Source organism: Macrotis lagotis, chromosome 2 (assembly GCF_037893015.1).
Source record: "Macrotis lagotis isolate mMagLag1 chromosome 2, bilby.v1.9.chrom.fasta, whole genome shotgun sequence".
In the NCBI taxonomy this organism is placed as follows: domain Eukaryota; kingdom Metazoa; phylum Chordata; class Mammalia; order Peramelemorphia; family Peramelidae; genus Macrotis; species Macrotis lagotis.
Window position 1 is genome coordinate 296,560,590 of NC_133659.1, and position 26,927 is coordinate 296,587,516.

The window sequence follows — 26,927 nt, forward strand, 5'->3', positions numbered from 1 at the left end:
ATACCACGATGCCCTAAAATGATCCTTACTGAGATCTTAATTCCGAAGTGAGCATGTCGTCCTTCAAGGTCTCCCTTGGGCATAGGGAGAAATTGTGCCCCTTCCTTTAGGTGAGCAACAAACTCTTGACTTGGTTGATTTCCTTCTCTGGTACTTATCATGTTTCATGACTTAATTCATTTTATGGTCTGACTTGAGAAAAAAAAAAGTTTATATTAGATTTGGGGTTAAGATTATAAATGGAAGGGGCAGCTAGGTGGCACAGTGGATAGAGCACTGGTCCTGGAGTCAGGAGTACCTGAGTTCAAATCCAACCTCAGACACTTACTAATTGCCTAGCTGTGTGACATCAGGCTAGTCACTTAACCCCATTACCTTGCCAAAAAAAAAGATTATAAGTGGAAAAGTTGCTACTTTATACTTTTGTCTCTAATATTAGGAATCCAGAAATAGAGTCATGGCTTAGCATACATAAACCCAATAAAAATATGATCTTATGTTTCATCTTTATTAATTAATTCATCCATTTAAACTTCAAATTATTTGAATTATTAGATATTTTAAAAGATGTCCTGGTCCATCATTTAATAAGTGATTAATACATAAATGATTGTTGACCAACAAATTTAATTATTTATACATGAAGATATGAACACATCTCTTTTGTATCTGTTGCCACCATTCAAATTATTTGTAGGATTTGATCTGAATTCAGATGTAGAGAGAAAAAATCTCTTTACAAATTATTCCTATGCCCATAATGTTCTTAAGCTTAGAGTGACTCAATATTCCTAGTTTTTGGAGTTGATTTCATTTTCAGAAGTTCAGCTTTCATCATGGGTCTCTCCTTTCTAAATCCATGCAATTAAGGTTTGGTGCCTATGGAACAATAATGAGAGAAGCAGGTCTGCCTTGTCAAAAGCAGTAGGAGTTCACTTGTCCAAAACCCTTAAGGGCATTTCAGACTTATTGGTAGAGATACAGGGCAACTGTTTTAAAAAATTTGCCAGCAGCAACAAGATAACCTTTCTTCATTTCCCTTGCCTCTATATCATATGTTGTTCTTTACATTAGCATATTTACAGTGGTTTAAAAAAATTCATATATTCCTGAACTTAATAAATAGTGGACCAAAAAACCTGACCAGTCTTTCCCTGAACAGTTTCTGGAGTATTAGTTCTCATCTGGAGAAGCAGAAATAAGATGAATGATGTTAGAGTCTATAAAGAAGACATTGAGTTTATAATCAAATGTAATTATAATGCTAATCAAGAGTAGTAATATAAGTTCCTTCCATGGCAGGCTTCTTGCTAGTCTGATTTTAACATGATGAGCTATAGATATATATAGACATAGACATGGACATAGACATAGACATAGATATACATGGATAGATAGAGATATAGATGTATATCTCCATATATACACACACACACATATATGCAAACATATATACATGTATATCTATATATGTATATATCCATGCAAAAATACATACACATATTTTATATTTTTATATATACGTGTACATGCATGTGTAAATACACACACACACATGCATGCCCTATTCTTGTCTGTTAGTGATTCTGGGTTCTCAAAGACTATACCAACAGTAAGTAAGCTATGACAGGCTTTTTTTTTAAACTCAGGCACTTTTCTACTTCATTTTCTTTTTCCCTTTCCCCCCTCGTTTTCCTCTCCTTTCAACCTCCTCCTCTTCCTAATTCTTTCCTCTCTTCCCTTTCCTCCATTTATTTATTTGTTTGTTTATTTGTTTTTCATGAACCCACAAAATTTCCTAAAAATCTTGAACTTTAATAAGCTTAAAACTGTATATATATATATATATACATACATATATATATGTATATACATATGCATGAATGTGTGTTTAGGTGTGATATATATATACACACATACATACATAGAAAGACAGAGATACAGGAAAAATGGCTGGTCTTGCAACTAGGAACATTATGGAAAACAAAAATAAAGTCTTAGAAGGCATATACATATAAATATATACATATTTGTGCATGCATGTTCTATGTGGTATATATGTATGTAGGCATATGTTTGTGTGCATAAACCTAATTTATGTTATTAATATATAAAAATATGAAATTTATGTTTATAGGGAGACATGAATTATGTTACTGGGTCAAAGCTTACTTGAATGGGAAGGTCCTTAAGAATCTGGATTTATCTATATTCTAAATGTGGAAGGTCTAAGTTTTAGTAATTTTTAAACTTTTATATCTCTGCACAGTTGGCAATATATCTAGCATATCTATACTATAAAAATTTGTGAAGTTTTGATTGTGACAGCAGCTAGATGGTGCAATGAATAAATCACTGGACTTGGGATGAGGAAATTCTAATGTGACCTTGGGCAATTCATTTTACCTCTCTGTGCCTTATTTCCTCAACTGTAATAATAGCATATGCTACAAAAGGTTCTTGTAAGAATCAAATGAGGTAATATTTGTAAAGTGCAGAGGGACCCTGATTTTCCCACTATCGCAGCACCCAACATACCCATCCTGAAGATTTTTGAGAATTGATTTGGTATAATTCATTTTGCTAATGAAGATTCAGAGAAATCTGCCCAAGATTATGGGATTAGCTATGATTTCAACCCGTGTTCTCTGATATCAGATATAGTGGTCTTTCACTTACACCATTACTGGAGAAAAAAATTTTTAAAGGTATTTATAAAATGCTTATTGTGTGGCAAACTGTACATTTCTATTACCATCTACTCTAATTTTTCCTTTCATTCAACTTTAGTATATCATCCCTGCTATTTTTATTTTCCTTTCTTATTGTATACTGATAATTCTAGATTATCTGCAGGGTGACCTGTTTCTTTTCCACATAAACCCTGTTGAATTGCAGGCCTTTCTCTTCCTCTTTTAAATGAAGTATTGATTTGGGTTTTCTGCTGTTTAGCCAGTGATAGAATTTCCTATTACTACCCCAAATATATCTAGGTGAATTTATATAAAGTCCAGTTGGCTTGTCTGGTGTTTTCTCTCCTATCTACCACACTCTTGCTCAGAGAGTGAGAGAGAGAGAGACAGACAAAGTGAGACAGAGAGACAATGAGAGGGGAGAGAGAGAAATATTTGAGACTACTATTGATGAAGGATGTTTGGCACTATGTGATGAATACAGATTAATGTGACTTTCTGAATATGTAATCATATTAAAAGCTGCTAAGCCATTCTCTATTGATTGGTCTTATCAGGTCACAATCCACACGGAGTGTCTCATTTATAGACAGAGTGAATCATTTCTATTCCTGTTTTTTATTTAATTTCTTTTTTAATTTTTATAATTCTTTGATTAATAGTAAATTCATTTCAGGTTATATCACCTTTACTCCTTGCAATGAAGAATAGCAGTTAAGCAACATCATCCAGAAAAAAATTTATTCCACCTGACAATGTAGGCAGCATTACATACCTTCAGTATCTCATTGTTTCATTTATTGATGGGATGATAGCTTTAAAGTTGAAAGGAATCTTAGAAACCTTTGAGTACAATTTCTTCATTTGGTATACAATGAAACTGAGGAATGGAGTGATTCAGTGACTTTCCTAGGGTCTTATAGTTACTGTGTGGAAGGTGGAATATGAAACCAGGTCTTTCTGATGCCATACCTAGCACCCCATTAGCCATGGAGTCACTTGTGTTCAATCATTTCAATTGATTACTCTGTATTTATAGTTCTTTGATTACAAGTACAATTGTATAGGTATCATTCAGGTACTCTAGATAGTTAGATAATTAGTTCTAAAGTTCAGTGTACTCCATCAGTTATATAATTCTCCATGTATGTCGTTTCTAAAAGAATGAGATTTTTTTAGCCATGTGTAAAAAGTAAAAACATTGCCCCCTCCAATAAGACTCAATAATTTTCTAAATTAACAAAAAAAAAGTTTTCATTACAAAGAAGCAGAATAAAGTCTCTCTAACTCTGTTCTTTCTGTCACAAAATAGAATTCCCAACTTCAAATATAAAAGAAATAAGATTTATTCCTTCTTGGTACTACAGCCAGTCTCTTCTCTTGACCATTTGCATTCAAACAACAATTGGCAGGCATGCTGGCTTTGTAAATTGATGATTTTGTAAGTATTTTAGTGGTATTTGGCTTAGACCTTTAAAAATGAACTGTCGAACAGTAGTCTGGATTGAAAATCCCATTCCATTCTTAGAGGCATTAATATCAAGGAAAAAATCAACTAAAGATCAGTGTCCATTAGGTACCATGGAGCATGAAGCTATGTACCAGTGAAAAATTTCCAGGTTTATGATAGCCTTAACCTAATATCACTATGGTGAGAATAGCACTCCAGTGCCAATTTTATAAGGGTCCAAGCAATAGCTTCTTCATGACATGGATATTAATAGAATTCTACTCTTATTCATATGCCACCATTGAGTCATCCATTTTCCAATCATTGGGCACCCATTTCAATCTTTTAATTTCTATAACAAAATTTATAGACTTAATGATTGGACTGAACAGATGGCTTGTGTATATTCAGTCTCAGAAGATAAATGAACTGGATCTTGAAAGTAGGAAGTTTTTAGAAAAGTTCATATAAATAAATATTATGCTAAACGCAGTAGAGCTGTGGAAAGCAATTAACAGACTCACAAGACTGTAAGGCATATCCTGAAAATAATTAACTTCATGAACCACAAGCATTAGCAGTAAACTAAATATACAGAACCTACTTGCCTTTCTTAATCTCCACCCCTAAATAATTAACTTATTTTCCTTCTCTTGGTCATCGCTTCACTAAAGGTTATAGATCAACAATCTTTGCAAAGTAAATGACTTCACAGGATAAATAGGCTGGCAGAGATTCTTATTTATTAAATGCATTTTGGGGCAGCATCCTATACTTGGAGTTTGGGATAATGGTGTAGATTGACTGGGATAGTGATGTGAATTGACTGAATCATCCTTGAAATGAATTGACTTTTTAATTAAAAATATTTTATTATGTTAATATAAATAAAATATTTTATTTATCTTTCTATAAACAAATGAATATTAAAAGACACTAGTATAAATATGGGGGGTTGTGGGTTTGGAGGAGGGAGAGTTAGTCACATAACAATTTATATGCAAAAATTCTGGTTTGGGTTTTTTTTTTGATGGATTGAAATATTCCTATTTAATCAATAGTGTGAGGTGCCCAGGTGTCATGTTTGTTTAAATACAGTGTTCCAGGTCTGAGTTCAATAGGACTGAAATCTCCCTCACCCAGATCCTTAGGACTTTCTTAATTTAGCTTAGGTTTAAGTTAGCTTTCTTTATTCTCATTCATTTCATATTGTCTTTGAGCTTTTCAGAATCTTTTGCACGTTTACATCTCAAGAAGTATCCATGGGCACCTGAGCAGATGCTCAGGAAATAACTGTCAAATTGAATATATGCTCATTTTGTAGGAAGAAAATTATTTGTAAGTAAGTAAAATGTGTGTATGCAGCATTTTTTAAAATGTTTTTAATTCTGTTGGCATTTTCCCCTGAAGCTTCATCATGGTGTGGAAGGAACCCTGGTTCCCAAAAAAGACTCTGCTGGTGTGGCCTTAATTCTCACTGGTTCTACCAATTTGGATGAGTTTTGAGTACAAGCCTCATGTCAGCTTTGGTGCTTGCCCATCCATAAAGCAATCTAGCTAAGTGTGAAAGGATGCGTTCAGCTCCAGGGTCTTAAGGAATCTATCTTTCCTTGTTATGTTCAGTTATCTTTAAACTCTTCTCCAGATCTGTGCTGCATAGGTCACCCTTTTTCACTGGGACTAATGATAAGCTAATTAGTTGTAGCCTATGTAGGACCAATGATAATTTTTAGCCATCTTAATTAAGATGCTTTAATTTCAGCATCTTAACCCTTACAGCATTTATTGAAGACCTTATAGCTTGGGAGAATGGTAGAACATTGGCATTCCACTAGTAGAGGCTTCAAGAAGCCAGGCTGGCTTCCCTAACATAAGATGGCATTAGAGAAGGACAGTCCTAGCTTTTGGAAAGCTCAAGTATCAGAGGATTGAAAATGAGTGTGATTTGGAAGGAGGACTTTTGGGGAGAGTTTGCGTCATCTATTGGTTGATAGAGTATCCATGTGGACTCAGTCACAGATCCTTGAAATAATATTTCAGATTTTGGCAACTTGAGGGCAATGAAATTTTGAATTAGATTCATAAGGCAAGTTGGTAAACTATGTCCAAAAAAGGAGACAGTAATGACACCAGCTTTGAAAATTCAAAGGGTTCTGAGTGTTGGTGGTGTAGGTATTTGGATGGGTAAACTTTTGAATGGTTCAGGAGTTTTCAGAAGGTTTAGGACTACTTTGAGAGAAGTCCAAGGATTCTGCCAAAGAATTGCCATTTCTGTGCCCTTGCTATCCTGAACCAAATATACCAAGCTAGTCCAAAATCCTAAGAGCTGTCTCAGGATTTCAAATCAGTTGATCAGCAAGCACTTAATTGTAAGCTTGGTATTTTGATAGTAGAGGTAGGGAACTTTTTTTCTGCCAATGACCATTTGAATATTTTTAACATCATTTGAGGATCATACAAAATTATCAATTTAGGGGGCAGCTAAGTGGCACAGTGGATAGAGCACCGGCCCTGGAGTCAGGAGGACCTGAGTTCCAATCTGGCCTCATACATGTAATAATTATCTAGCTGTGTGACCTTGGGCAAGTCACTTAACCCCATTGCCTTGCAAAAAGCAAACAATATTATCAATTTAAAAATTAACCTGCTATAATTGATCAAATATTTAATTAATTCACCCCTAATAAACTCCTAGATTTATTAAATTTCTAGTCCTGCATTGGCATCACCAGACTAAATGTCCCCATTCCCTATGGAAGAAGATAGAGGGAGAGAAAGGAGGAAGAGAAGGAGGAAACCATGCTCTCAAGGAATTTATACAATGTCAGGAGGACATGTATGAATAAAAATTTATGTAAAATAAATGCAATATAGCTAAATATATGATCACTTGGAAGAGTTGACACTAGCATAGAGGAATTAAATAAGGCTTTATGAAGATCATCATGTTTGAGTTATGTTTTGAAGAAAGTGATGGATTCTTTGAAATGGAGATGAGGAGAAAGCCCACTCAAGGCATAGTGGATGGCCTTAGCCAAGTCATAGAGATGGCAAATTCAGTGATGAGTACCTGGAACCGAGGGATCAATTCAACTGGAACATAGAGTATAGGAAGGGGATTGAGGAATATAATGAGACACATTTATTGAGTGCTTACTATTTGTTAATAATTATTGTTCTTTAAGAAACCATGAGGGACAGGACTTCAGAATAGCTTGGAAAGAGTCACATGAACTAGTGCCGAGTGAAGTGAGCAGAAACTGGAGAACATTGTACACACCAACAGTAACATTGGATGATGGTCAACTCTAATGGACTTACTCATTTAAACAGCATAATAATCAAAGACAATTCTAACAGGCTTGTAATGGAAAATTGCATCCATATCCAGAGAAGGAATTATGGAATTTAAAAGCAGACTCAAAGCTTATTATTTTCAATTTTTAATAGTTGTTCTTCTCCTCTAATGTTTCCCCCCCCTTTTTGAATTAGGTTCAGAGTTTACACACACACACACACACGCACACACACATATAAAACCTATATCATATTGCTTTCTTTCAGGGGAGAGGGGAGGGAAGAGGAGAGAGAGAGACATGTAGAACTCAAAATCTTATAAAAAATGATTTTTGAAAACTATCTTTGCATATATTTAGAAAAATAAATAAAATACTGAGTAATTTAAAAAATGTGCTAAGTCCTGAAGATCAAAAGATAGTCCTTGCCCTCAAGGAGTCTAGACTCTAGTGTAGAGACAACATGAAAATAACTATGTTCAAGCAGTTATTTATAAATATGATAAATTGGAAGTATTCGACATAGAGAAGGAATTAGAATTAAGAGGGATTGAGGAAAGTTTCTTTGAGAAGGTGGGATTTTAACTATGACTTGAAGAAAGCAAAGAAAGCCAGGGGACAGAGGTGGGGACCAAGAATATTGCATGCTTACAAAATATTCTGAAAAAAAAATGCCTGTAGTTGGGAAAGGGAGCATTTTGTTTGAGGAATGGGAAGGAAGCCAGTGTTACTATACCAAAGAGTTTAAAAGGAGCAGGGTATAAGGATTAAAGAGATTGGAAAGGTGGGGAGGAGAGGTAAATAAATGATTTTGAATGCCAAACAGACAATTTTATATTTGATCCTGGAAGTGAAAAGGAACCACTGGAAATTATGAAGTAGGAGGCTAACATGATCAAACCTACGCTTCAGAAAAATCACTTTTACAACTGAGTGGAGAATGTAGCAAAATGTACAAACAAAGAAATTATTTAAATGACAAATGTTCAAAACATGGAAACTTGTGCTTTCTATTTATGGTAACCAGCAGGGGATTATCCTATTATTTCATTGCTGGTTTTTTAAATTGAGGTCAAATTAGTTCAACTTATTATAGGAAAATATATACATATATATTCTCTAGAGCTGAATTATAATTTCACACATATCAACACACAGCATGATGGTGTGCATATTTGATTGTAAAACTTAGCAATTTCTCTTTTTTCTATATTTACTAGTTAATGATATGTTTTTCAACATTGTTTTATTCTGTCCCACATATGAATGCGTGCCAGATGCCCAGGAAGACCTTACATTACTTCTTCGGACTTACAGAAAAGGATGTACCATGTCTGCATTCATTATACAATTGTAATTAAATATTAGCAGAGATTTAGGTAATCCTTTCTTCTGTTTATACTTGGCAACAGTGTTTTGCTTTAATTATTTTTCTTCTTCAAAATAAAACTGCGAAAGAATACATGCATCTTTAAGAATGTATGGCTTAGAAAATCCTAGTCACAGAATTCTAATGAACAAGGTTGATTCCAAAGGAGAAATTTAGGAATACAACTGCATTCATTCTGAGGTGAGGGACTGGAGAGGTAGGACATAGTATTTCCCTTATCTTGTCATATTTCATTAATGTGTTCATTTTACTGACCTTTTTGTTTTTAATCCTTTAAAATTCTTTATTATAAAGAATTACTGGATAGAGGAGGAGGAGTTGAAGCAATGTATTGGAAAATAAAGGTGGATAAACAAAAGTTGAAGTTGTTAAAAAAAAGTTAGCAAGTTCCTGAAATTGTTTTTCTTTTACTATACCCCCAGAAAATTAATAATTCACCCTACAGAGATCTGTTCATAAATCATACATGGAGCCGATGGAATTTGATTCAGCGGGAATTTCATGAATATCTACTACCCCTAAGGAACTTATATTTCACTGGAGAGCCACAACACATACCTGGTTAATACAAAATATTAGAAAATAATTTCTGAGGCAAGTGGAGTGAAGGATACTAAAGATTGAATTCTAATACAATTGTTGTTCAGATATATTTGACTCTCTAGGACTACATTTGGAATTTTGTTTTTTAGCAAGAGATTGAAGTGGTTTGCCATTTCCTTCTGCAGTTCATTTTATAAATGAGGAAATTGAGGTAAGAAGTGTTAAGCGACTTACCCAGAGTCACATAGCTAGTGTCTGAGATCAGATTTGAACTCAGGAAGATGAGTCTTCCTAGTTGCCCCCAAGTTCTAGTGTAACATTATCTCTATATCTAAGTGAAATTTGATGAAAAGATAGTTAGGTTAAAATATTTTTTTTCCAAACTGGGGGAAAAACAGCAAAAACTTGTCTGATCCATCTAATTAGTACATCTAATTCCTTTTTTAAAATTTCTACCCTCTAAGCATCCTCTATTTGTATCATTCTCTTAAAAACCAGTTCTTTTGGGGCAGCTAGGTGGCGTAGTGGATAGAGCACTGGCCCTGTAGTCAGGAGTACCTGAGTTCACAATGGTCTCAGACACTTAATAATTACCTAGCTGTGTGGTCTTGGGCAAGTCACTTAACCCCATTGCCTTGCCAAAAAAAAAAAAAACTTAAAAAAATCCCTAAAAAAATAAAAAATAAATCAGTTCTTTTGTGGTAGCATATCTTGGATTGGCCACTCTTCTCATTCAAAGATTCAGCTACAGTTGATAAATAACATAAGGAAGCCTATGGATCCACAGTGTCCCTGCTGCCAAGGATCAGTGGTGGGACACACAACCAGGGCTTATGGTAAATAATACTGAGCTATTATCCAAGGAGGTAGTTATCTGATCAGCTTAGAAATTGGGAGGTGGAAAGAAGAAACATTATCATGTCTTACAAACATCACTGAAATGCTGCTTCACTTCTTGAGTTTATTTGGGGCTGGGGAGGTTCAAGTGATCCTAGATTTAAAGCTGGAAGGAGATTTAGGGTCTATTTAATCCAGCTCCCACGTTAGACAGATGAGGGAACTGACGCCCAGAAAGTTTATATGACTTACTCAACACTATTCAAATAGTGATAGAAAGTATTTAAACCATTTTTGACACCAAGTCTCAAGTTAATATTGAGAGCAAATTTATAGAATGCTCATGAAATTAACATGTTTGAGAATTTTCAGATTGAATTATGGAAAATATCTTTTGTTTCCTCTATAAATTAATTCCAGAACTCTGTGGCTCAATATATAACAACTCAAATCCATTCAACAGACATTTTACCAAACATCTGTGCACAGAGCACTCTCCTAGACACTTGGGGGAAGGAGAGATTTGGGGTTCAATTGGAGCTTTGAACCCAAGGAAAGACTAAGACACATCTACAAATAATCATTAAATGCAGCAATACTTAATATTTCTATAAAGAAAGTAAAGAAGTTCATTTCTCATCAGGAGGTCCTTATACCATTGAAATCATAGGTCTAGCAAAAACAAAAAAACCCTAAATTCCAGATTCCACATATGTTACTCTAAGAACTGGAACTCTGGATCCCTAAATCTTAGGCCTCTGCTTGGATAATGTCTGACTTTTTCCTCTTCCTCCACATAATATCCAATTGACTACCCAATCCTCGCCATTCTACCATGGCAATAACACTTATGCCCCCTCCTCTCTTTTCCTTTCGCCCTACCTTAGTATAGGCACTCATTGTCATACATCTAGATCATTTATAAAGGCTTTTTCAATTCTCTACTCTTTAATTTATCTTTTATACTATGCTGCCTCATGTGTTGGTCTGACCAATAAAAGATCCCAGTGGTCTCTCAGGTAGATCTTAAGCTCTTTTTTTTTCCTTGGAATTCAATACTTTATACAATTGGATGCTATCATGCCTTTCATGACTTATATTCTTCTTTTCCACACACTTTATATTCAGAACAAACTCAAACACTCTATACTCTTGTGGTGAATAAAATTCTTAGACACAAAGTTTCCTAGTTTTAAAATTGAATTTATTAGTTCCAGTGACCAGTAATTAATAATTTCATAGTCAGTGGTGTCTCTCAGTAACTAAAGACAAAAATGAAGAACATTTAAATTCTGATAGGGAACTTCCCTGACATGTGAAAAGCCACTTTGATTGGTAGAGCTTTTTTTAGGGGTTTTTTTTAAGGCAAAAGGGGTTAAGTGGCTTGCCCAAGGCCACAAAGCTAGGTAATTATTAAATGTCTGAGGCTGAATTTGAACCCAAGTACTCCTGATTCCAGAGCCAGTGTTCTATCTACTGTGCCACCTAGCCGCCCTGATTGGTAGACTTTTAATGAAGAGATGGACTAAGAGTCCTTAGCCCTCCCCTACTTCATTTTCAAGAGGGTTGTTCAGTCAAGGTATCATGACTAGTCGTGAGTTTGAGCCCTATCCTGAAATCTGGTCACCCTATCAAGTCTCTCTGTTTTTACTTCTCCTTCATGAGCTAGGTGGCCCTAGATAAAAACTGAAGTGACCAAGGACACATGATTCTCTCTGGCTATCATCCACCAGCTCAGTTTGGATTCTCTTTACAGAGTAAACAAAAAACTAGGATTCCATTTGGGTGGGCCAAGCCCCAACTAAGGCAGGCAGCAATACCTAGTGAGCTAAGAGAGATCCTGATACTCAACTATGACTTTCAGAGCCTGGCTGGTCTTTTTAGGAGCTAGATCTTTACAAAAAGGGGGGAAAAAAGGATGAATTGAATTAATAATTGGTTTTTAACATACTATTATGTATGAATTTCCTTCATTCTGAATATGTCTTACATGCCTTCATCTTTGCACTTTGACTCCTAAGATGACCTCTGTCCCCTGAGTTGTCTATTGAATTCCTACTCATCTTTTTCAGTGCAATGAAAATGGTGTCTCCTCGCCAAAGGCTTCCCTGATACCATTAGAAAATCCCCTTTCTTACATTTTGTGTGTGTGTGTGTGTGTGTGTGTGTGTGTGTGTGTATGTACATAATAATGCAATATAATATAACATAAGATAAGATGACATGACATGATATAATATAATATAATAAATATAATATAATATAATTAATATAATAACATGTGCATGTATGTGAATAGTGTATATCTGTATTGTATATGGCCTTCCAAATATATGTATATATACATGTATATTTGTATGTGAGTTTATAGAATATATATATATATATATATATATATATATATATAACCATGAACATATTTGCTTGTATATGTGTATATGTATGTCTGTGTATACGTGTCTACCTTCTAATTATGGTAAATGTCTAGGATAGAAAAGGAGACAAAAAACACTTCTTGTCCTTAAAAAACTTACTATCTAATGAAGGAAACAACATGCAAACAAATATATATTGCATACTATTTGCATTGGCATATATGTGTGTGGATATGTTTATGTTTATTTGGCATGTGTAAATATGCTTTGCCTATATTTGCACAAACATTCAGGTATGGCACAATGGGCATAAATGAATATGTATGTGTGCATATATCATATTTATATTATACATAAGGGTAAAATGAACTGTTAAGAAAATTAAAATGCTAAATACATCTCCACAATTTTTAAAGTACTTCTCCAATTCTGCATAACTTTAAAAAAAATAGCAAGCTTCACTGCTGGAGAGTGCTCCCCAGGAAGCTAGATCTTTGCCACTGATCTGATTTGTTTGGAGATCAAGAGCTTATGTACATAGAAAACGTTGAAATATGGATTTTATGGTGTTGAAGATAACATTAAACTGTGGCAGGATCAATGTTAGAGATAGAAATACTCTGTTTTATTTACCCCGTTCCAAAATTTTTAGCTAGTGAGTACCCGTTTTGTTGTTTGCTTTTTTTCAGTTGTGTCCAATTCTTTGTGACTCCTCTTGTGGTTTTTCTGTGCAAACAGTCATAAGTATCTAAGGCTGGATTGGAACTCCAGAATATGAGTCTTCCTGACTCAGATCTGGCATTCTATCCACCCAGATGCTCAAAGTTACCAGTTACTCACCCATAATAATGCATTCACCTATCTGTTATGAGAGCCAAGAAAATGGGTTTTTTTTAAGTGATCTTTTAGTATTTCCCTATGTCTTATTAGATTAAAAGGGTCACTTAATTTTTGTCTTATGAGGATGTTTCTTTAATTTAATATCCTCTTTTTTACTACAAGAAAAAATACTCTATTTATATGCTTTAAGTTTAAAAACAAATTTCTCCCCTAGAGGAGCCTCAAGCTGTACTTTCCCTAATTAGCAAATGGGATTTAGAGTCAGAAGACCTATGCTCCACCATTTCCTAGATTGAAATCTTGGTTAAGGCACTTACTTTCTTTTGGATCTACCATTCTTAAACTATTTGCCTCACAGGCTTTTTATAAAGAAAGCCCCTTTCAAACTGTAAAATGTGCTATATCAATGTGTTCTATTAATTGGCAGCTATTGATTTAAAGTTTTGACTAATAATAATTTACTCTCTTATTTTTCTAGAGACTGGATCCCCAATTACAGCCTCATGTATTGGTTTAGGAAATTCAAAAACACCTCCCCCAGGACAAGCAGGAAAATCTGTACCAGGATACAATGGTAAGAATACATGATAATTTTAACAAACTACTTCCTATTTTGTTCCTAAAGAAGTAGCTAGTTAATTAAATTATAGGTTCTGTTGGATTTATGTTCTTGATTTTTTTTAAGAATTTGAGAGTGTAGATATGTCTATAAATTTTCCAAGATATGACCTTAATAGATGTCATCTTGTAACTGGGGGGGGGGGAGTCACTGTAAGGCATCTTAAGTAGGAGCAGAGATAATATGCTGTAATTATGTCCTTATTTTATATATATATATATATATATATATATATATATATATCTGTACTCTTACATTGTTGGCATGCAATAAATACAAATAACGATAATAAGGAAACATTTTCTCTCTAGAAAGTTTTTGTGGGACTTAATGAAACTCCACATTGATTTTCTAATTTATAAGAAAGAATAATGTTATAAATGGAATCTAATATATTTCAAATAGATATATGTATTACCAAGAAAGAAATGGAATTATTCAATGCTTAGAGCTAAGAGAGACACCTTAGAAATCATTTCATCCTCCTTACCCTGTAAGGAAACTGAGACCCAGTGAGATTAAATGACTCACCCAAAGTCAAGTCACTAATTAAATAATGGAGTTCATAGAATTGCCAAATTTCAAAACTAGAAGGGACCTAAGCGGTCATTTAATCTAATTCATACCTGAAAATGCATTTCCTTTTAAAAATATATTTACTTTATTATACAGTTAAAAGAAATAGCAAGTTGTATATAATAGATTTACAGTTTCATTTACCATCACCTTTTTCATGTTATCTGGTAGTGAATATATATTTTGTTTATATAGAGAGAGATATGCATATATATGTAAATATATATATTCATCTATGTTAGAGGAATGATTGTCTTATTACATGTTAAAAAAAAAAACCTTTACTACTGTTCATTCAACCTCTAACTTAAAGTTTCCAATGAGGGTGAATTGGTTGTCTCCCTAAGGAGGCTATTCTGCTTTTGGCTGACTTGAATTATTAGAAATACTTTTTTTGCTGTGGTTGATGTTGTCAATCCTAAATTTGTAAATAATTTCCATCCATTGTTCATCATTTTCCCCTCTAGGGCCAAATAGAACAAATGTAATACTATTTCTTCATGTTGATTTTCCAGATGCTTGCAGACAAACTCCATGGTCTATGTCTTATCAAGCTAGACACCTCCAGTTTCTTTGATAGTTCTTCAAACATTACAACAATTCTTCACCTTTTTTAAAAATTTTGTTCCATGGTCTCTTTTGGCAGTCTGATGAAGACTACAAATTCTTTTTTAGAATGTTTTTAAATGCATAAAACAAGATATGCCAGATTGCAAAGGAAAGCAATTATATTGAAATACAGCTATCAATATATTTTTAAACTCAAAGAACCTAGGACAAGAATTCCTGATACAGTATATGAATTGTCTTAGCTATGCAGATTTTCCAGCTTATCACTAAGACTCCCCAAAATCAAGTACTGCAGATGTGACCTGATCAGAACAGAGTACAAAGAGGCTATTTCCTCTTTTTTTCCAGAACATAATTCCACCTTATTTTGCCCTATGTTTGCATGTAACTTTTTGGTATGTAGATTCACAATGCTGACACTTACTGAACTTGCTATTCACTAAAACCTCCAAATCTTCTTCCTATGATTATTGCATAGTCCTACTTCCCTCATCTTGTACTTGTGAAGTTGATTTGTTGAACTATTTCAAGACTATTTTTATCCTTTTAAATTGATTTATTCTGTGTTACCCCAGATTGTAGCCTGAAACATCTTTTTCAATCCTGATTTTCATCAGGAGTTTTGATTATCCTCTAGCTTTTTGTCATCTGAAAATTAGATAAACACATCATCTTTTTTCCTTTATCTGCATTTTTTAAATGTTGAACATCTTAGGGTTAAATGTAGATTCTGCCTGGAGATCTTTTTCTAAGTTGGCATGGAACCATGAATGTTGACACTTTATTCTGAGATCAACCAATTCCAAATCCATCTAATTATACTACATTAGCTCACATTCGTCCATTTTTCATACAAGAATAGCATAAGAAATTTTATTAAATGCTAAAATATAGATAAATTCTTTCTACAACATTTTCATGGTCTGTCCACTTGAGTTATGCTGTCAGAAAAGTAATTGAGTTTCATCTGTCTTGACCTGTTGTTCTCAAGGAAATGAAATCACTGCTTCCCTTCCTAGATGTTCAAAAACTATTCCATCTTTTTAATAATAGATTATGGAATTTTGCCAGGATGTGATATCAAGCTCATTGCCTTATAGCTTATAGATTCCATTCTATTTTCTTTAAAAAAATAAATGGGGACAGTATTTGCCCTTCTTCCATTCTCTGCTACCTGTTATTCTTTATAATCTTTAAGAGATGACTGATAATTTCTCAGTCATCATAACTGCTAATCCTTTCAGTATCCAAGGATATTTTTTATCTCGATCTAGTAACCTGAACCCATCTGTGGTATCTAGAGGCTTCCTTGGGAAGAGAAAGAGACCATTCCCCCCCTCATCTTCCCCAAAGGTAACTTCTTTGTTGTATTGTGTTACCTTGGGTATCTACTCCTTATAAATAGCCATATTTGTTCTGAATGTTTCAGTTCACAAGAAAGCAGCCTTGGCAGAGAAAACAGAAATAAAATGAGTTTGAAGCCATCATCCACTTTTCTTATTTTTCAAATATATTGTTTCCTCTTTTCCTTTTCCCATTAAAATACAAGCTCTTGATACAGGAACTGACTAGATTTTTCTTTTTGTACTGCTAACCCTTGGCACAATGCAATACACACACACACACACACACACACACACACACACATACATATATATATATACATACATATAAATGTATATGGATATATGTATGTATGTTTATAAACATATATATATAATTTTTCTTGCTGTTCATACTTTCAAACAAACTAACAAAAATATTATTGGTTACTGAATTAGCTTTGTATCCACACTCCTCTTTTTCTGCCTCAATGGAATTCTTGTGCCTTTGGGATTTCATTCTTATAAGTTTTCCATTCTCTCTATTGTTACTTATCATCTTTTCTCTAAACTTTGAAATCTCTTCTATTGAACTCTAGGGTTCTTCACTGACTATGCTTGGCATTCCTTTCCCTCTCTACCACAAACTTCAAGTGGAGGAAAAACATTAATACTCGCTTCCTCAAGCTATGATATTCATGGAATATTTTTTCCTTTAATTCATCATATCAAATCATTTTTGTTTCTCAAACAAGAAATTTGCTATTAGATGAAGCACCACTGAGGCATTGGTTTGACTGTTGGGGCAGAAATGCTATGATGAAAAGTCAGTGACTTATCCCTATGAATGGAATTTCAAGGAATTCAGCTCTTTCTATGGAAATATATTTGCTCCCAGAGTCCTCTTTTGTGATCTTACATATTTCAGGAGATGGTGATTAAGGGAGATGATAAGCATATTTATCTTTTGGCCTTCTGCAACATTTTTATGTCTGCTCATAACAAAGCGTTAAGCTTTGCAACCACATTGGCCAAGCTATGACAAAAGCCTTTCACTCTTCCTTAGGCAAGTCATTTACATGCAGAAACTCCACCTTGGGACTCAAGCCTCCAGTGTTTTATACTCAAGAAAATGGTTTCAAAATTTTTCAATATGTTCCAGAAATTCACAAATATTATTATGTTTTATTTATTTTTAAAAGTCACAACAAAGAAGTTACCTTTGGGGAAGATAGGGGGGGAAATGGTCTCTTTCTCTTCCCAAGGAAACCAAACTGCCTTCTGTTTTTCATATAAAATGGGAAATGAAGCAACACAAGGATCTATTAAGCTCTCAAGAGGACTTGGTGATTTATTTTCATGGGCAGCATATAATGAGAAGAGAACTTAATAAAAGCAGGTGCCAACAGCATCCTGTGTCATTTCAGAAGAGAAGCAACTTAGTACTGAAAGCCTTGTGACTGTTAGGAAAGTTATTAAGATCAGCCTTGCAAGGATTACAGCAAGGTGACATCAAAGCTTAAATCAGGGCAAAGATCTCCTGGTTTTGATAGGTCACTTTCTTTTCTGGATGTCTCTATGTCACAGTTCAGAGATGAAGACATTTTGTTAATCTTACTGACTAACATTTTTTTTCCTTTCTGTTTACCTTTTTAGGCATCTCTTGAATTTTATATTTGAAGGGGTTTTTTTGGATGAGGAGCAGAAGAGTTAGACCTGTTTAAATTAAGAGTTCTTTACAAGAACCTCTTTAGTTTTTATTTTTAATAAATTTTGCATATTTTATTGATTTATTTTGACTAATATTGCACTCTTCCAATATAATAGATTACCTTTGTAATTCTGTATACTTTATCTTATAAGTTCAAAAACATTGTTCTGAGCAAAGGGGGTCCATTGACTTCATCACAATGTCAAAGGACCTATGATATAAAAAAGGTTATGAAACTCCCGAATGTATTGCTTAGACCCTTTGTGACCTTGAGAAGTTTAGTTCACATCTTTGGGCCTCAGTTTCTTCATTTTTTTAAAAAAAGAAAAGTAGGAAAAATATCAAAAATCTCTTCCAACTTTTGTGTACCTGCCTTTGAGTCCCAGTGAATTTGACTTTCTTCCTTTTTTTTCAAATAGAATCAGCTTATCTTTAAAAGGAAATAAAATATTTACAGTGGCATTAACAGAAAATGCCAACTATCACACCTTATTGTTCCTCCTCGGTCTCTTCATCTGTACTTTGTTTTGATTTTTATAATTTTTTAAAAATCAGGAGTGTATTGGTTTGCAGATTATTATTATTACTACCATATATTATTACTCAGAAAAATATCACTTGTGAGGAAATGTTTCTCCTATAGAAAATGTCTCTTGGACATTAAAACATTATTACATAGAACTCTCTGTTGTTGTTTCAATTCAGGAGAATATGAAGGTATGCTCTATATTTGTTTTTAGTTATTCATCTGGAAATCCTCAACTGTCTTTTAACTTGAATAGCAGTGTGTCATTTTTGCCCAAAATTTATTATTTTTAAAATTTGACTTTACAGTTATGATTTTGGATGACAACATGCAAAAACTGAAGACCCGCACCTTGGGAAATATTGTGGTAAAGTAAGCAACATTTCCAGAGCCAAAGACACCAGTCAGTTGGGTGATGATCCTAATAATGATATTTATGATGGTGGTGGTCAACTTATTGCTCAGGAATGGCTCCTTTCTTATTTGGATTCTGCGGAATTTTGTGATTCTCAAATATAGGAGATTTCTTGGGATCAAAAAGATTAAAGATCATATCATGTTAATTCTACTGAATCATCTGCAGTCTTATTATTGTAGACTTTCCACCAGGAAAAATTACTCTCTCTATGGCTTCTCATCTATTTTCATTCTTTTCCATATGTGATATCGTGGAGTGCAAATACATTTATTCCTTTTGATTTAAGTGCATTTATTTAGTCTTTTCTTGTACACAACTTAGAATAAAGAGCTGACTTTGAAGTCAGGGAGGTCTATATTTAAGTCCTGTCTCTGGAATGTACTAGCCACAAAAACTCAGTATTCCTGTAAAGCTCTAAGATTATAGTTTGCAGGTGAATTGCTGACCTGCATTAGTTGAAAGTGTTCCTGAATTTGGAGTTTCTCACACCCTTAAAATCACAAGTCTGATTGAATTAAAGGAAAAAGAAAGAATCGCATTTGCTGTGGCAGTAGAACCGACATTCATGAAGAATGACCTCAGGGGCCATGCTGTTTGTCAAGCCTCAATAGCTGATATTTTTGACTTTGGTTTCTTTGAGGAGTATGGTTTTGATGCAGCCCATGGTTGATGATACTTATCTTTCTCCATATAGCTGATCTACTTACCTCTCTAAGTAGATCATAGATAAGAGTATAGAACTGAGAGATCTCAGAGGCTTACTATTCCAACCCCTTTATTATGACAAGTGAAGTCTAGAGGGTCCTTTGATTTGTACATGGACACATAGGTGGTAATTGGCAGAACCATGATTTGAACCTAAGTCTTTTGACTCCAAATCCAACACTTGGGGGAGAGACAACTTTTTTTTAGAAATATATCCTAAATAAAGATCTTGAGAGAAGCTCATTTCTTAATTGTGAGAACTGGAAGAAAACTGAAACTCAGAGGCATTAAATAACGAGATGATCATTTCCTGAACAGCAGTGGTTTGTTTTTCCCCCTTCTATTCATTTTAATGAAAAGCAAAAAAAGAAATGCAAATATTTATCTTAAAGCATCTATTAACTCTTCTGACTTTAATAAAATTTGGCAATTTCTAATAGAAAACAATTTGATCTGAAAGAAAAGTAAAAAGAAGTCATCACTTTGATTTTAGGGATGATGCAAGAATTCTTTTCCTCCCTTTTCCTCTTTCTCCTTCCTCCCTTCTTCTACAGTCTTTAAACGTTGGTAAAAATAATGATACTGATATCAACTAATATTTATATAGTGTTTTAAGATTTAAGTTCTTTCAACAATTCTGTGAAGTTGATGATATATTTATCTTCATTTTATATGGGGCTGAGAGAGAATAAGTGAATTGCTCGGGTTCACATAGATACCTAGGTTTGTTAAGTGTGTGGCATGTTCCAGGCTGAGACATGATTTGAATTCTGTCTGCCTGACCCCAACCCCAGCCCCTTATCTGTTCTACCACCCAGCTGCCTTTTATAGCTTTTTGTATTAGTTCCTAATTTCATAGCTGATAAACCATAACTATTTACATAGTATTATATGTAATTTAACCTTCAACTTTCCTAAGATGCTATCAAACAGATTACAAAGAGCATGTAAAAGAGACTAACAAAAGCCATAAATGGAGGCAGCAAGAGAAAAGTCTTGGGCAGCTAGGTAACTCAGCAGGTAAAATGCCAGTCCTTGAGTCAGTAATGACATCATTTGAAATTCAGCCTCTGATTCTAATTAACTGCATGACCCTAGGCAAGTCCCTTAAATCATTTTGCCTTGGTTTCCCTATCTGTAAGATAATCTACAGAAAGAAATAGTGAACAGTTGTGTTTTTTAACCCTAAAAAGTGATCACAAATTGTTGGACATGACTTAAAATGATGGAAGGAGAGAAATCAAGAAGAACCCAATAGGCTTTGAATTGGCCGTTGGAGAAGGGCAGAGTTGTTGGACAGGGTTGGTTTAGGTGTTTCTCCTTTGTTCTCCTCCTAGTATACTGGGAATAGTCAGCCTAATTTCTAGATAGCAACTGGGACTGGACTAATTTTATTCACATAGGGAACTCTCCATGCTAATCTAGGCCAGCATCTTCTCTGCAGTTTTGTAGTCTTTATACTTAGGGTGTTAGTTGAAGTGATTAGATCCCATAGCAAAGGTGGAACAGGTAAGACTTGAACTCAGATCATTCAGGCTCTGAGAACAATAATATATCATACTTTCTAGAGTTTCTATTTATAAGACTCTGAAACATACATATTCATGAGTGAATATGTAAGCATGGAATGAAAGTATATATATATATATATGTATATCTGTGTGTGTGTGTGTTTTTTCTTCCTCAATTCCTCACTTTTATTTTTGTTAGATTTCTGTCACTTATGCCCTGGCTTTGTGACCTTGAACTAGTTATTTAAATTCTCAGTTTCATAAGAAAATCCCCAATACTGTAAATTACAGAATACTTATAGATATTGATTAATAGAGTTTCCTTGTTGAGTTGATACAGAATAAATTAAAAACTAATAGAAAAAGTTGGAATTGTGGGCTAATGAGTTCTTTAGGCACACCCAAGTCTGCATAAAGATTGATTGGACTTTCACCCCCCCCATGGGGGGAGGAGGGAGGATTGAGACATTGAGAGCAAAAATAAAATCAGACCTGAGGCTCTTCTCCTTTCTCCTCCTCCTCCTCCTCCTCTCTAAAACCACCTATTCTACCATGATGACCTTCTAGTGTATTATCCCTGAGAAGTATCTATATTCTTTAGAGAGTGGGTAGGAAAAAAAAAAGAGGAAACTGAAAAGAAAATCTCTGATTGGAAATTCCTGTCACTATCTGCCTGGTCCAGGTAATAATAAGCATGTTCTCTCACATTGGCTGAGTCATCCATCATCCATGCAATCTACCTATGGATAGCTGTAGCCAAGGGCTCTGTCTTGGATCATCTCCTCTCTTGACACTCTCTCAGTGACCTCCTCAGTTCCTATGGGTCCATTTTTCATCTATATGTGTATAATTTCCAAATAGCAATATCAAGCCTCTGCACTCTCTCTTGAGCTCAAGTCTCATATTATTAACTCTGTCAGACATTTCTAACTAGACATCCCAGAAACATCTCACATTGAACATGCTCCACACAGAACTCATCTTTCCTCACCAAATATTTTACACTTCCTACCTTTTTCTTTTTTATTGAAGGCAACCCAGATTCTCAACCACAGACTCATCCCCAAATCTTCCTCTCTCTCTACCATTATACCTAATCTAGACTTGTCAATTCTACCTTCAAGTTATCACTCACCTTCTCTCTTTCTTCTCAGATACTATTTTAATTAAGATTCTCATCACTTCTCTCCTGCTTCTTCCTCCCCTTTTTCCTCTCCCCTCTATTTCCCAGGTAGCCTTTTTATGAACATCCCCTAGAAACGTAAGCTCTTGAAACAGGAATTGACTTGCTTAAAATTGTATCCCTCCCTCCCCGCCCCAATATACAATATCCAGAAAGTGCTTTATAGATACTCTTTCTTTCTTTGTATCCATAGATTTGACTTCCTTAGGGTTGGTTACCAAGGCAGGAAATACTTATAAAGAGAACATGAAAAATGTTCAATAAGATCTGACTCCATATTTTTTCTCTTTTATTTATCACTTTGCATTAATTCTTTCCACCTCTTGACATCCTACCTTCTCCATGAAGAGTTTCCTAATTAGTTATCATGCGATCATAGATTTAGAACAGGAAGGTACCTTAGAGGTCTCTTCATCTAGTCCCATCATTTTACAGATGATAAAACTGGAAGTAATATTTCCTGCTATCCAATTTGGTCCAAACCTAAAACTCCCATGATTCTGCCTTCACTCATCACTCCCCCAAATGCTCACCAGCCTCATTACTTGACCCTTTGTGAAGAGACTCTAGACTTAATAAATTTATAGGTCCCAAACACCTAAGAATCCCAGCTGTTATTTGTCTTAGAATAATGGATTGTGCCCATTCAATTTGCTTTAGAGTATATAGAAGGGATGGATGTCTCAATATTTTTTCCTTCCTTCATCCCTCCATCCATTCTTTGCTTCATTCCTCCCTAAAAGAGAGAAGAGGAAAAAACAATGGAATAGTTTTGTTTAATACATGTTCGTTAAACAAAAAAGCCTGTGGACTCATGTTCACTGTTAACTATTTGTGAATGAAATAGCAGCATGTTTTCTCAGAACTGGACCATTCTCTCTGGTCATCTGAGAAGGATCCCTGGGTCACTTGGCAGCAATTAGTTCTGCTCCAGGGGCTGACTTCAAAGCAGGTGGGGGATTAACTGTGTTTTTTAATTTTTCATGCCAGTGCTTCTTGCTTCTATAAGATAACCTAAGCTGATATTTGTGAAATGCTTTTCAATTCTCAAAGTGCTATTATTATTATTAATAGCGCATTATTATTAATATTGTGATGTTTAGTATACTTTGAAAAAAGCAACATTTCCTTAAACTCTTTTTTTTGAATCATATTTTCTAGACTATTCTTTTTAATGATTAAGAGAAATAAACTATATTTGGCTATTAAAAATAAAATGGGCTATTCCATTATTAAAATTTAAGTCCATAGATTGGAAACAATTTTCTTTCTTATTTTTCCTTTTCTATATCAGGTGATTTAGTATGGTTGATGTTTTTGCCCTCGTTTTTTAGCTGTATCATCCATTATGATTGGCTGTGTAATTAGCAACCGAGAAATAACCATGGAAACCACCTTTCCCTTGTGGGTTCATTCGAATCCAAAATTGCAACAGTCTTTCAACTCTTTGCAGGTTACAATGATTCATTTCTGTATGCTAAGTAGACTGACTGCAAGGCTTGGGAAATAGTGTTTTTAAAAATCATATAATGAGTTGATCTACTTTAAAGATATTTTGCATTCCTCACCATGGCTTTGTGTCTAGGTATTTCTTGCAAAGGGAAAGAATCTTTGCTTTTTTTTTTTTAAGGAAAAGAGGAGTCTGAATACTGCCCATTCAGTAACTTGTAACATAGGAGAAACATAATATTGAATCCTTGCCTTATATAATATACTGGTATTTAACATTGAATCTACAGTTTCTTTTACGGAATTCTGTTCCTCTTTTGGGCTTTGCTTTCTGCTGATAGAAAATTGCAATGCTTCCTTATTTCAAATCCTTTTCATTTTAGCACCTACTCAGAGTAGTTAATTTTGTAGGGGAAAGTCTTATTATTCCAATTGCAAAGAGGAGAGAATGATCGTGACTTTTATGAGGTGCTCCCATGGTCATGGCAAAGGTTTAAGATATTGGAACATAATTATGAGTCACTAGTTCATATATAACACAGAAGTAGGCAGAGAATGAAAGAAAAACCTCTTAGAATGGCTAGAGAACACACAGTAATCACTGTTATTAGACAGAATGATAAAACTTCTGTTTACAACCCGTTCAGTAAAAAAGTGGTCAGTTGGTACTGGGCCAAATTTCATCTGATTCTGTGGCCAATTCTGGGATTCTGTTGGCATGGGTTCCTCTGTTGTCAAAAGGAGCAGTTAAATCCCTGGTGGTCTAGAGTAGCGCTATTGTTTTTAATACTTGCTGGAACATAGTTGCTGGATGAGTTGAATAAAGTCTAATAATGTAAGTTCATTTTTTAAAATTAAAAAAAAAACAGCAACAAAAGATAAAATTGCTCTAATGATACACTAAACCAAAATTGTCATCTCTTGGCAAGAAGACAATGTGTTTTGGTATATTTGTAAAAGACTTTTCTTCATGAGTTAATTTCTTGAGTTCTTTTTTGTTAGGTATATGACATTATATTCGTAACAATCCCTGTAGAATTTCACAGCCCAGCAGACCTTAAAGAAAGTGGGGTCCTCACTTTCCAATGGCTCACATTCTTTTAGACCCATAATATTTTCATAATGACTTCTTCTACTGTGAAAGATTGTGATATATGCACACCTTCTCACCATCTATATCATCCTTGTCCATCTATTGCATAAATCATCCAGGTTGAACTTGCCTATCACACTCAAGCCTATATCTTTAATTATTTTCATATTTTGTAGATACCAGAATCCTAGATATGGGGAGTGGGCCTGATTCAGATCAGTTTCTTGTTAGTTTTAGTTTAATATTATAATGTAATTAAATGTTGGAAGATTAATCAACAATTAACTAAATGAAGCTTATTTACTCATAGCACAGAAATGATATTCATTAAAGATTCTCCAGTACTTAACTGGATTACCATGACCGTTTTATCTATAAATGCAAATACTTCTGGTGAGCAGGGCAATGCGTGGTGACTCACACTGAGTCTACCATGTCTGAAGGACCTAACTCCATGTGGGTGGGTCTTTTTATATCCTTAGTTGACATGGAAACTTCCTTAGATAACCAGAATGTCCTAGAAAGCTGAATCTAGGAAGTTGCAATTTGGGTCTAGGCTCTCTGGGTCTATCAGCTCTCAGAAACAGCTTTGACACTTTTTAAGAGGAGAGAAAAAACTAGCTCAATCCATGTTGAGGGGAACTTTGGTAGGGATTGATCTTATCACACAGTGTAAAATTTAGATGTTCATCCTCTTATCCCTCATTCTCAGATCATCTCCTTATCAGCTTATAATGTTCTTAACATTATCTTTAAAACACTCCTTGAATCCAAGTAATTGTTAGTATGTGTGAGACTCTGTTTTTTCACCTTTCACATTCAATCACTTTAAATTTGATTCTTCTTATACTGTCATAGCACTCCAAGATATCTTAACATTTAGCATCCCTGGAAAAATATTGGTATTATAAAAATGAATATTTTCAGTGAGGGGCAAGTAAATCATTGAAAAGGCCACACAAGTTATCACATAGACCTCTTCCTGTAATTCTCTATTTTAATTCTGCTCCTTGTCCATGTATAGTGCTTATCCAAGAGATTTGGATAGTATGATAAAACTCGCCATTTTCTTACATTTTTCTTTTTAGATTAGTAAATCAGTATATTTTAAGTATCTTTTAAGGAGATTATGTAATAATCCAGGTTGTAGTATCTAATATTAGAAACAGAATCACTGAGAGGACCTTAACATTTATAGGGAGTTTTTTTGTTAACTGAATATTTCAACAAGCATCCTATGTGATGTAATGAACATCTTTGGCAGGAATATGTCTGTTTTTTATTTCATTTGATATTAATGATCAAAGAATTACTGACAATGTCATTTCATAGTAATTGAATTTTAGCACACGAATAGGTGGCATGTTGCTGGAAATGACTCTTCTATTGATTCAAATGTTTTCTGAAATCAAGAAGTAGTGAGCTCAATTGAATCTAAAATTATCTTTCTCTTGGTGTCTTGCCCATAAATCCCCCTGCCCAGTGAGATATTCAAGATATAAATTGTTTAATAATCAAAGTAAGTTATTGGCATCAGAGCAGTCTAGGGTGGCAGCTAGACAACCTATTGGAATATCACAAAGACCCCCCCCACCCCCAAAACCTCTGAGGTAATTATAGAAATCAAAAGGAGAAGGAAATAGGGGAGGAGTTACAGCATTTGTTGGTGTAGCTTGGTGATATTTTGGGGTTTCCTCAGCTCAGCATTGTCCTTGGATCCCAGACAACCCAGTGCCGTATCAGAACTGTTTTGTCTAGAGTCCTGGATTTATAAGGTTATAGCCTGGGCATATTTAGTCATGCCCTGGTCATGCTCCAGA

General features: G+C 34.4%; 1 protein-coding gene across 5 annotated transcripts in view; it reads left to right on the top strand.

The window, feature by feature from the left end:
* The window catches only part of ACSS3 (acyl-CoA synthetase short chain family member 3), a 276,057-nt gene that overhangs the window by 208,034 nt on the left and 41,096 nt on the right, over positions 1–26,927 (top strand). For all 5 annotated transcript variants that reach the window (XM_074226517.1, XM_074226518.1, XM_074226521.1 and 2 more), the window contains 2 exons: positions 13,903–13,998; positions 19,057–19,120. In XM_074226517.1, coding sequence (XP_074082618.1) covers positions 13,903–13,998; positions 19,057–19,120 — 160 coding nt within the window. The remainder of the gene's footprint in view (positions 1–13,902; positions 13,999–19,056; positions 19,121–26,927) is intronic.